General features: G+C 37.8%; 1 protein-coding gene across 5 annotated transcripts in view; it reads left to right on the top strand.

Annotated features, from left to right (window-relative positions):
• Nucleotides 1-12,703, top strand: part of ppp3cb (protein phosphatase 3, catalytic subunit, beta isozyme) — a 104,202-nt gene that overhangs the window by 69,385 nt on the left and 22,114 nt on the right. For all 5 annotated transcript variants that reach the window (XM_056471971.1, XM_056471969.1, XM_056471973.1 and 2 more), the window contains one exon: nucleotides 791-930. In XM_056471971.1, coding sequence (XP_056327946.1) covers nucleotides 791-930 — 140 coding nt within the window. The remainder of the gene's footprint in view (nucleotides 1-790; nucleotides 931-12,703) is intronic.

Raw genomic sequence — 12,703 nt, 5'->3', positions numbered from 1 at the left:
ATATTTTACTGGAACGCATTAACTCTACAGGTGCCTGATAGTTAGCTGTGGAGCTAACGTTAATCGTATTATTTCCTCTAGTGAACGCATAAAAATCGTCATCATAATTTACTCGAGTGCACGCCTCAATGTCTGGTGGGCCGCGCCCCACAGTTTGAAAACCTGTGGTTTACAGTATGACTATTTGATCAAATCACCAAATGGCCTTAAATCATCACTAAATGCACTACAGAAGGTTACGTTTTTACACACACACAAACTCCATGTATTAACATATCAGTACTGCTAAATGTTTGCTCTCTTTTTAAGATTTTTAGACTACAAAGTTTTCACTTCACATGTGAACCCATCAACCTGCTTACTGTCTGCTTATTATAAGTGCATTCATCTCACATTTATTTAATCTCCCATTTTAAATGTATAGTTCATGGATGTAAAACAATTTAACTTACATTAAGAAGCACCCTTAAAAGAAATGTCACTGATGTAAGCTACATGTTTAATCAACAGGGTATAAAGTGGAATAATGTACTTCACAGTGTAATACTCACTGTTAACTACTAAGTACTATTAGAAGAGTTCTTTTTACTCTAAGTAGTGTTTAAAACAGATACCTTTACTCTAGTTTTGTTTTAGCAAGTAATAGTATTTTTACTTGAGTCTGGTTTTTCAGTAGTCTTTCCACCACTGGTTGCTGATTAGTTTATTGATTTGTGATTTGTTATCACACATTATTATTTTTTATTGTTGATGATGTTGACAGTCTCTGTGTTGGTGGTTCTGTGTTCAGCTGGACAGGTTCAAGGAGCCTCCGGCGTTTGGCCCCATGTGTGATCTGCTGTGGTCAGACCCGCTGGAGGACTTTGGCAATGAAAAGAGCCAAGATTATTTCAGCCACAACACTGTCCGCGGATGCTCCTACTTCTATAGGTGATTGTGAAAATTTATGATCTCTTTAATGTCTCAATGATTTCTCCTTGACAGCAAACCTCCTTCTGTAAGGATCTCAACATTGACTGTGCTTTAATTTAACAAGATTAAAGTCGCTAGTCGGCACCTAGTTCTCTGCAACTCTCACATGGTCGCCCACTGAAGCCAAGCAGGGCCGCGCCTGGTTAGTACCTGGATGGGAGATCACATAGGAAAGCTAGGTTGCTGCCGGAAGTGGTGTTAGTGAGGGGGACTCAACGTGTGGTCTGTGTGGGTCCTAACACCCCAGTATAGTGAAGGGGACTGAGTGTCCAGAAAATCACAATATAAATGTAAGGAATAATAATAATAATAATAATGTTAATAATAATAATAATAATAATAATAATAATAATAATAATAATAATAATAATAATAATAATAATAATAATAATAATAATAATAATAATAATTATAATTATTATTATTATTATTATTAAAGTATAAAAATGTATATATTATAACATAAAAAATCATAAAAATTTAATTTAATTATAAGCTTAATTGTTGATTTTATTAAATATTAAATAAAAAATGTAAAGTTGTCTTTTTAATTGAATATATATTCAGTCATTATTGAAATAGAATATATGTTCTTTTTAATATATATATATATATATATATATATATATATATATATATATATATATATATATATATATATATATATATATATATATATATATATATATTTATAGTAAAATATTTTTATATTATAATATTTAATGATGTTGTTTATTTGGATATTTAAAATGATTTGTTTGTAACAATAAAAATACTATTATTTACAGCTGTAGAAATTATACATTTAAGATTATATATCTATATATTTTATTTTTAATTTTATTTAATATTTAAATATTGTTTATTCATTTAAAATCCTATATATGTTCCTCTAAGACTATTATTAAGTCTCCTCAATTTGTTTTAAATCCTATTTATATTCCTCTAAGACTATTATTAAGTCTCTTCAATTCATTGTATTTCACTAGAGATATCTAAAACAAAACTGACACTTTCTCCTGAGCAGGGAAAGGACCCCTCCAGAGCAAAACACAGTTCCTCCCGGTCAGGTTGTGCAGTGAAATAAAGGTGTGCATGAAAGTCAAGCGCGAGTTTAATTGTAATTGTAAAGCAGTCAAACGCTGGCCAGCCTAAGCACAACACACAATCCCACAATCCCACGGGATTCTGCGCTCTGCCGTTACCATGACAACTGGCTACTACTGCCAGATCCGCTGAGATATGAAGATCCAGAGATACAGTGAGAACCTGAGAGAAACACACAAATGATGGAGAGAGAATCAAGAACAGGGCAGAGCAATTCATCGAAAATCAAATCGATATCGCAATTCGACGATGGTGAAATCCTATCAGCTGCCATTTCATATGTTAAGATATGAAGAAGCTTTTGTTCAGGCAACACAATATCAGCCTGATTTTAACACAATATGTTTGACATAATCACTAAATCGGTCATATTATGTACTATTATCAATCATAATTAGTGTTAATGCGCTTTTTGAAATATTGTTGATGGATTGGAAAAGATTCCTTAACGGTCAAAAGTTTATATGTACACTTAAAGAGGATTAGGATTTGTTTAAAAAGGACTTAAATGCGAATAATGGGAGATGGAAACGTATTTTCTGAATAAACTCTGACGTAGCACACATTACACGTGATTACACGTGTGTCTCCATTTGGCTTGCTTTGTTTACTGTTGGTTACTAGGTTACCAATACTACAGTCAGCCACTCTAACATGATATATTGTGTCATAGTGGAGACAACATCCCAACTGAAAGACTAGCACAGGGCTTGAAATTGCGACTGTTTTGGTCGCATATGCGCCAGAAATTTTATATATGCAACCTTAAAATATATTTGGGAGCATATGTGCAAGTGCATAAACTCTTGCCGTGCGATCAGTTTTCGCTGCAAATTTTTCACCGCATGCGCGTATTTAGGAGAAATTCAAGCAGAATGCATCTTTGCACCAAACAACGCAAACGCAGCGCTCAGGAATGGTTTAAAACAAACATGTAATTTCAACTTGCAACAGTAAACAAATCCCGCAATGCTTGGCCCACCTTCAAGCTCTTCTTATTGGCCCACTACTCTAGAACAGAATGCGAATGGATTGGTTAATATCAGATGTCAATCACTCAGTCTTCAGGTGACAGGGAGCTAGAGCCGCGAAAATGTAAAGGTCTGTATGCGAGAGAATGAAAACAACACTGACAGATTTTGTTTTAGAAACCACCTAAAGTTACAAATAATGGCACATCTTATTAGTGATCATGTGTTGAATGTTAATCCACCAGTTAGACTTTTCAAAAAGTGGATAGACTTCCAGTGGGTTGAAGTCCGCTATGAAAAAGACTAAAGCCTCTCACTGTAAAGCCAGTGGGACGGAGTTTGCAGGTAACAGCGTTTACAACGGAATCTACACATTTTAAGCACGAGATGTTTTGACGTTATTTAATCCTTCATTTATTCGTCACGATGCTGTCAGTCGTGAAACTGGCACCACGTTCACCATCGCTGTATTCACTGAGATTAAAAATTGCAGCTCATGAAAAGGCCATGATTGCGATTAAGTCGACGTATGCGAATAATAAGTTATATGGCAATATCATCTGTGCAATATCAGACACCACCCATGAGAACAGCAAAGTTATTATCGTTAACTTCGTTCATCTCATTCATGTCAAGCTGTGCATGCAGGGCCGGTGGGCGCATGCAGATTATTTTTGGTTTGTTAGTTTTGATCAGTGTTGCTTACAAATATAATAAATCTGTTCAAATAAAACTTGCAGTAACGCTGCTCATAATTTTTGGTGGGTGCGCCTAAATTTTGTCTGGTGCGCTTACATTTTTTAAGTTAGGAGCACCGGTGCTACCAAGAAAAAAGGTTAATTTCGAGCCCTGCTAGCATGTTTAATTGTGAGGCAGAGCATATTGGTATCGGTCAATATTGTATTATTTTTAGTGTTAATATCATCAGCCCAATAAGAAAATAAAACATAAAAATGAATACATTATGGATTTTTTCTGCTGGTTATGTTGTGCTTGCCATTCATATATTGGTGCCTTTCACATCAAGTGAATTGGTTATCGGTATCATCCAAATTTTCCACTTTTTTGCATCCCTGATGTTTAATTTTTAGTTAAGGCTCCACAACAGTTCGGTTTCACCTGTCAAATTGACCAACGCGCTTTTGGCATCCAAATATAAAGAGTTATCAGTTATCGGTATCTGCAAAATGATCCCTAATGTTTTGTTGTTTTGTCCATTAAAACAGCTTAACCAACATGAGCAAAGAAACTTTTACATACACCAGTTTCAAACATATCGAAATGACAGAGAGAAATTGATAAGCGATATTTAACAGAACAAAAATATTTCTCACAGTATTTCTTATATTTTTATTTCCTGATTAAAGAAAGTCTTGTTTATTTTAGTTTGGCTGGAATTAAAAATTAAAATGAAATATAAGAAATAAGAAATATTTTTTTCTGTTTTCTACTGAATAAACAACTGTTGTTTAATAACTTGCCTAATTAACATAACTTGCCTTGTTAAACTAGTTAACCAAGTTAAGTCTTTAAATCGCACTTTAAGCTGAATATCAGTATATTACAAGCTAGAAAATATTCTGTACTGTCATACTGAAATTCAAGCAAATTTTTAAAAGCAGAAAATTTGTCTCTTCGTTAAAATACTATATTAGAAATATTTTAAAAGAATTAAAATATCACAATTGCTGTAGCCTCACAGCAAGAAGGTTGCTGGTTCGAGCCTCGGCTGGGTCAGTTGGCATTTCTGTGTGGAGTTTGCATGTTCTCCCAGTGTTGGCAAAGGGTTTCCTCTGAGTGCTCCGGTTTCCCCCACAGTCCAAAGACATGCGGTACTGGTTAATTGGGTAAGCTAAAAATTGACCTTAGTGAATGAGTGTGAATGGATGTTTCCCAGTGATGGGTTGCAGCTGGAAGGGCATCCGCTGTGTAAAACATATGCTGGATAAGTTGGTGGTCCATTTCACTGTGGCGACCCCAGATTAAAAAAGGAACTAAGCCGAAAAGAAAATGAATGAATGAATAAAATATCACAGGAGTGCTAATAATTTTGTCTTCTCCGTGATGTCATGCATCTAATTAAAGCCTGTGTGAACCTGAAGTTCTTATCGACTTTACTTCAATAGTGTATTTCCAACTGAAAGGGAACTTTGAATATAGGACTTTAATAGGAATTCAGTGCTCCTCATCACCAACTCTAACAAGCAACAAACTAACAGTTGGAGAAGATCTCGGTCAGGGATTTTCTGCTCAAGCCGTCAAACTGAGAAAGTGTGCCAGTCCAGAGCAGAAGCACATTTTCAGATTTGATTAAAGATTACAAAGACAAACACTTATATTCTGTGGATTAACTTGTGCGGATTAATTGTTGACCTCAGAAATTGCAATTTAAGCAAACCGTGTAAATAGTGTCAATTTTAATTTCACAGTGACTGTCGTAATATTATTAAATATTGTGAACCCTGCATTAAGATTTTTGCATTTTTTGAAAGACGCTAAGAAGCTAAGATATAAATATACATTTTTCATTACACTGATAATTAAATAAATAAATAAATATGATCACTGTATAAAATTATGTTGATTTATATACATTCATTTATTTTCCTTCGGCTTAGTCCCTTTATTCATCAGGGGTCGCCACAGCGGAATGAACCGCCAACTTATCCAGCATATGTTTTACACACTGGATACCCTTCCAGCTGCAACCCAGTACTGGGAAACATCCATACACACTCAATCACACTTGTACACTATGGCCAATTTAGTTTGTTCAAACTGGAACACCCAGAGGAAACCCACGAGAACACGGGGAGAACTTGCAAACTCTACTGAGAAATGCCAACTGGCCCATCTGAGGCTCAAACCAGCGACTTTCTTGCTGTGAGGTGACACTGAGCCACTGTCACCCATTATGTTGATTATTATTTCTTAATACTTTATAGTACTGTTATATATACTATAATAATACAGAAAGTAATAAATACAGTTTTATTTTGCTGCAAAAATGGGACTTGGCTATATATAAATGTACCTGCATTTACATTTACTCATATAGATTCTTTATGATAAAAAGAAGCACTTCAAATCATCCGAGAGTTGCAGCATTTGTTTTTCTTCCTCTAAGCATATGGAGAGATCATTATATACCGTGACCGTTATATGCGGTGAAAAGACCAAGAGATTTAAAGCTCCCGAAAAGTGCTTTGAAATGAGCATTTTTGTTCGATGTGTGACATAATTTGAGCTAAAACTCAAAAACAGGACGGGACATAGAGTAGCTCCTCCTCCTTTTAAAAAAAACAACCAATAGCATTTCGCTTTAATCACAGCTCTGCTAGTGGGAGTGGTTGAGCTCAAGCGCATATAGCAATAGACTGATTTCACACAGCAGCCATTTTAAAAGTGAAAGCGAGGCTGCGGTGGGAAGAAACCCGGCAGTATCGCCTGGAGTCATACAAGGATTATTGTGTACCTGGCTGTATATGTTATCAGCAAAGAGAAAGTGACAGAAATTTATCATTTCACCTCTTTCCGTGTGACCCGAAGGTCAGTTATGAATGGATAGCTGAAAATGAGGCCTGATATTCCTTTTTATTTAATTTTTTTATAAGTTAAGGGAAATGGCACTAGTTAGCTAGCGTTTTCTTTCCCAAACACACGTTTTAGATGCCATTTATCAAACTCAAGTTAAGGAACTGATTATTTTTCTATATTAGACTTGTAAAGATACTGAATTTCAGTACTGAAATATAAAAATAACGTCAATTTCCCACTAACATATAAACGCTGTCAAAGGCGTTCTTAAACAGTGCAATACAATAGTATTCACCAGTGCTCAACAGAAATGACTGTGATTGGCCGTGAAGGTCATCTGTTCCCCGCTCTTCACTGATGTTTACCTAGGGCAAACACAGATGAGTGATCTGTTGAGGAATCTCTTCGCAGCTTTAAAACAGTGTCTAGTGTCCGTGTATCTTTGTTTGAAGAGCGGCGAACCGATGACCTTCATGACCAATCACAGTCTTTTCTGTTGAGCACTGGTAAATACTATGACAAATCCGCGGCGTTTATGAACATGCTCAACAGTGCTTAAATGTTAGCAGGAAATGAACGTTTTTAAAATTTCTGTACCGTGACAACACTATTATAGACAACACGAGGGTGTGCTACAGAGGACTGCAGTGTTTTATCGCTCACCAGGTTACATAGACTGAAGCATGGAAGCCTCCCCACGTTGTTTACCTGGTGCCATGAACTGAAGCCAAGGAGGACACCTAAGCTTATTACTCTTAAAGAGATTATGATTTAGTTTGATGTTTAATATGCTTTTAATTGTTTAATTCAAACTTAACTGAATGATATTAAAGTGATGTTTACACCACATCTGCACTTTGAAATCGTGGTAACAGCATGTTGTTGCAATGTTTACAGTTCTGATCCTCTACTTCCAGGTTTCTTCCCACCACAGTCTTGCTTTTGTTTTGTAAAATGGTGACCATGTTAAATAAGCATATATTGTCTTGAAGGGGCTGGGATGTGTCACATACTAGAGAGCATTCGATTGGTCTAAAGGTTTGATGAAGTGACATGTAATAATTGTTGATCCAATTAGACAGAAGTGAAATGTTTGTGTCTTCTAAAATGTTAATTTTGTTACTTTTTGGAGCACACTGGCTTATTGATATTCTTAAAATGATAGTTTACTGCCAAATGTAAAGCATTTGGTCATCATTTAGAGTTTCTTTATAAAAAAAAAAAAGCTGGAAAAAAACACACCCTGCAACCATTGATTTCCATTGTATTTGTTTTTCCTACTATGGAAGTCAATGGTTACAGGTTTTCAGCTTTCATCAAAATATCTTCTTTAGCGTTCAACAAGAGTTTAAAAAATAAAATAAAAAAAACATAAAGGTTTGGAACCTCTTGAAGATAAGTAAATAAACACATTTTCATTTTTGGGTGAACTATACCTTTAAGACTAACATACTGATACTAACATAAAAAACTTTCTGATTTCTTGTGGACTTTAAACCACATCTAACATTTCACAGCCTCTGAATGAGAGCCTCGAGTGTGAATGCTATTACCCACAATTCTCACTGTTTTCATTTCTTATGAAACCCTCTGAAATCAATGAAACATGCTGGCTGGTGAGTCTGTGCATGCTGTGCTTTAGGCCTGTCACTTTCAATACCTCAGTATAAAAATATCAGACGGTGACTGCTAAGTTAAACTGACAAATAACAAGACTGCTCTTCAACATGGCCTTATAACATCCTGCGTAATGCCTTCATCTCTTTTCTAGGACCATTTTATGATATTTTGAGCGAAAATTAATGGTGATTTTACACATTTACATTGCTGCTACCCCCTGGCGGCTAACAGTGGTATGACAATAATACACAGGCTAGCGATGGGTTAAAGAGATAGTTCGCCCAAAAATGAAAATTCCGTCATCATTTACTCACCCTCGATTTGTTCTAAACCAGTTTGAGGTTCTTGCTATTGTTGAACACAAAGGAAGATATACTAAAGAACGTTTGAGGGCAAAAAACAGCCATTGATTTCTGTAGTATTTTTGGTTTCTACTAAGGAAGTCAATGACTTTTTTTTTGACAACATTCTTCAGATTATCTTCATGACTTTATGAAACTTTAAATGAAGTTTAAACTTCAAACTTTGAGTTTTTTTTATCTTCTGTTCAGCAGAAGATAAAAACTCATAAATGTTTAGAACAAATTGTGAATGGGTGGAAAACTATTCTATTTGCGCTATCACTTTAAAATCTGCTGTTAGATATGTCAGAAGGGCTACCCCACATAGAAAACAGATATAGCCTACAGCAATATACAGTTGAAGACAGAATTATTAGCCCCCCCCTTTGAATTTTTTTTCTTTTTTAAATATTTCCCAAATTATGTTTAACAGAGCAATGAAATGTTCACAATATGTCTGATAATATATATTTTTTCTGGAGAAAGTCTAATTTGTTTTGGGGGTTTTTTCCGGCTAGAATAAAAGCAGTTTTTAATTTTTTAACAACCATTTTAAGGTCAAAATTATTAGCCCCTTTAAGCAAATCTTTTTTTTTCCATAGTCTACAGAACAAACCAACGTTATACAATAACTTGCCTAATTACCCTAACCTTAAGCCTTTAAATGTCACTTTAAGCTGTGTAGAAGTGTCTTGAAAAATATCTAGTAAAATATTATTTACTGTCATCATGGCAAAGATAAAGTAAATCAGTCATTAGAAATGAGAAATGTGTTGAAAAAAATCTCAGAAATTGGGGAAAAAATAAACAGGGGGGCTAATAATTCTGACTTCAACTGTATATAACATGCAAGTTCATATTTCTATTCCACATGTATATGTATTCACGTCATATACAGTATATAACATATATTTAAAAATAGCAAAAATGGCCTTTTGCATATATTTGTTTCAAAAATTTGAATTACAAATATGCAGGGCCATAGCAGACATTTTAAAAATCTGAATGAGTCCAAAAGCTTACGTTCATAAAATTATAAATGACCTGTTTCTAAATGGTCTGTCTCGAAAAGTGTGGGAGGCAGTTGCTATGCCCCTGCAAATATGTACATACTGTATAAGTTCAAATATATTTTATGGCCACGTATTAACATATAATAACATATTTGAACAGATTTGGACATATTTGTAATTCCAGTGACTAAAATAATGTAAGTATTCATTTTTGCAATATATATTGCATATATGACATATTTTATATATATATATGTGAAATCTAAGTATAAACTTGATCTCATTTGCATATGTTTATATCCATTATTTTTTCTATATGGAACATGGAAATCTAATAAATTTATGGAGAGATTTTGGAAGCAATGTTAGATCAAAATCACAAATATGCGTGTAACCAATAAATACCACAGTTCGAAATACTGCAAATATGGCTACTTGCATATATATTTTTCAACGTTAGTATTACAAATATGTACATATATGTTCAAATATATTATATGGCCACATAACATAACATATAATAACATATTTGAACATGTATGGACACTAGTGCTTAACAATTGGAAATCACCTTTACCCCCTTCATTCCAGAACTGGATTTCTGACATGATATCTATTATTCAGATGGAAATACTCCGATTTTTAAGGACTAGCTCCATAACAAAATGTTTGGCTACTTAGAGGCAATTTCTTAATTCATTTGACAAATCTATATCTCAAGAACAATCCAGTAACATATTGTTAGGGAAGCAGACGGACAAGTTAGGTGAGTATGTAATGAAAGATGTTTATTACAGCAGAGGAGCATACGAGGATAACAAAGGGGATGTAATTGTAGTAATGTTGAGATGGTATTCCTTCTTCGGAGCAGGATGGATGACAGACACTGAGGGAGACCGAATGCACACACCAGAGGGCTTGAGGGGAAGACAGACTGAAGACACACTTGATACAGACAGGACACCGGGAACACTGGACAGACTGGAATGAGACAGAGATCAAGTAAGTTCAAGCGATTAGAGAAATGTGATAGTGACTACCAGGAGGTACTCGCTATGAGTCCGCTTCGTGGGAACGAGACCGGACACTGACTGAAGTGAGGTGTGTGCTTATATAGTGAATGGAAGTGATTGGGTGCAGCTGTGCGTGGTTAATACTCAGGTGACGGTGATCGTTGCGTGATGCTGGTGGAAGAGCCTGGCCAATCCGTGACATTACCCCCCTCCCCAGGGCCCGCTCCTGAGGGCCTAGACCGTCGACGCCGTGGTGGTCTACCTCGTCCACGAGGTGCTGGGAACTCGGGGTGATTGGAGTGGAACTCCTCCATGAGTGCGGGATCTAATATATCGGATCTGTGGACCCAAGACCTCTCTTCTGGACCATATCCTTCCCAGTCTACGAGGTATTCCAGATGACCACCACGACGTCGGGACCGTAGAATGTCCTTGACCTTGTATATGGACCCTTCTTCTGAAATCAGTGGGAGAGGGGGTTCCTCTTCATGGCCAGGCTCTGTGGAAGGAATCAGAGGGTCGTGAAAGGGTTTGAGGAGTGACACGTGGAATGTGGGGTGAATTCTGTATTGTGGTGGTAGCTGTAACTTATAGGTGACTGGGTTGACCTGTTCCAGGATGGTGAAGGGACCAACAAATCTGGGACTAAGTTTTCGGGAGGGCAGTCGCAAGCGGATGTCTCTGGTGGAGAGCCAAACTTTCTGCCCCGGAGCATAGGCAGGTCCAGGAATCCTCTTCTTGTCTGACACCTCCTTGGCTCGGCGAACTGCCCTCTGGAGATGGTGATGAGCATCGTCCCAGACCCTCTCGCTCTCCCGGAACCAGTAATCCACTGCGGGGACATCAGAAGGTTCGCCATCCCAGGGAAAGAGTGGAGGTTGGAAGCCCAGAATACACTGGAATGGCGTAAGTCCGGTGGTAGGTTGCCGCAGGGAATTCTGGGCGTATTCCGCCCAGCCCAGGAACTGGCTCCAGGAGTTCTGATGACCGTGACAGAAGGTCCTGAGGAACCGCCCCACTTCTTGAATTTTCCTCTCAGTCTGGCCGTTGGTCTGTGGGTGATAGCCAGACGAGAGGCTGACGGTCACACCTAGGAGTCTAAAAAAGGCTTTCCATAGTCTGGATATGAATTGGGGTCCTCGGTCCGAGACTATGTCTTCAGGTAGCCCAAAACATCGAAAGACATGGTTAAATAGGTTTTCAGCAGTTTCTAGGGCTGTGGGTAGACCCTTCAGAGGAATCAGACGACAGAATTTGGAAAATCGATCTACAATGACTAATATGCAAGTATTACCTTCAGACGATGGGAGGTCTGTCATGAAGTCAACTCCTAGGTGTGACCAGGGGCGGTTTGGGATGGGCAAGGGATGGAGTTTTCCTGCAGGTAGATGACAAGGACTCTTTGACATGGCACATTCTCTACAGCCTTGGATGTATCTCCTCACATCCCTCGCCATGTTCGGCCACCAGAAGCGTTGGGATAGCAGCGAGAGGGTGTTGTTGGCCCCGGGATGCCCTGTGCCCAGAGAGGTATGACTGGAGTGAATGAGATCTACCCGTTGATTTTCAGGGATGAATCGTCGATTGGGGGGACAGCCCGGCGGAGTTCTGGACTCTGGGGTGGCGACAACTGTTGGAGCAGACCAGGTGATGGGACAGACAGTGATCTGATCTGGGAGAATGTTGGCCGGGGTCTCACTTGTTTCTTGTTGGTCATGGATTCTGGAGAGTGCATCCGCCCGGATGTTTTTGGATCCTGGTCGATATGATATGGAGAACTGAAATCTGGAGAAGAATAAGGACCACCGGGCTTGACGAGGACAGAGTCTTTTCGCTTCTTTAAGGTACTGTAAGTTTTTATGGTCGGTAATCACCTGGAATGGGTGTTTAGCTCCCTCCAACCAGTGTCGCCACTCCTCCAGGGCGAGCTTGATGGCTAGAAGTTCACGGTTCCCGATGTCATAGTTCTTTTCCGCCGGGCTGAGCTTACGGGAGAAGTAGGCGCATGGATGGAGTAGTGAGGGATTCCCATGGAGCTGGGACAAGATGGCTCCTACTCCGGTGGTCGATGCATCCACCTCGACCACGAAAGGTAAGTCGGGATTGGGGTGAGTCAGGAGTGGAGCCTG

This window comes from Danio aesculapii, chromosome 14, assembly GCF_903798145.1.
Source record: "Danio aesculapii chromosome 14, fDanAes4.1, whole genome shotgun sequence".
In the NCBI taxonomy this organism is placed as follows: domain Eukaryota; kingdom Metazoa; phylum Chordata; class Actinopteri; order Cypriniformes; family Danionidae; genus Danio; species Danio aesculapii.
Note: the sequence above shows the minus strand (reverse complement) of the source record. Positions and strands in the feature narration are given on the sequence as shown.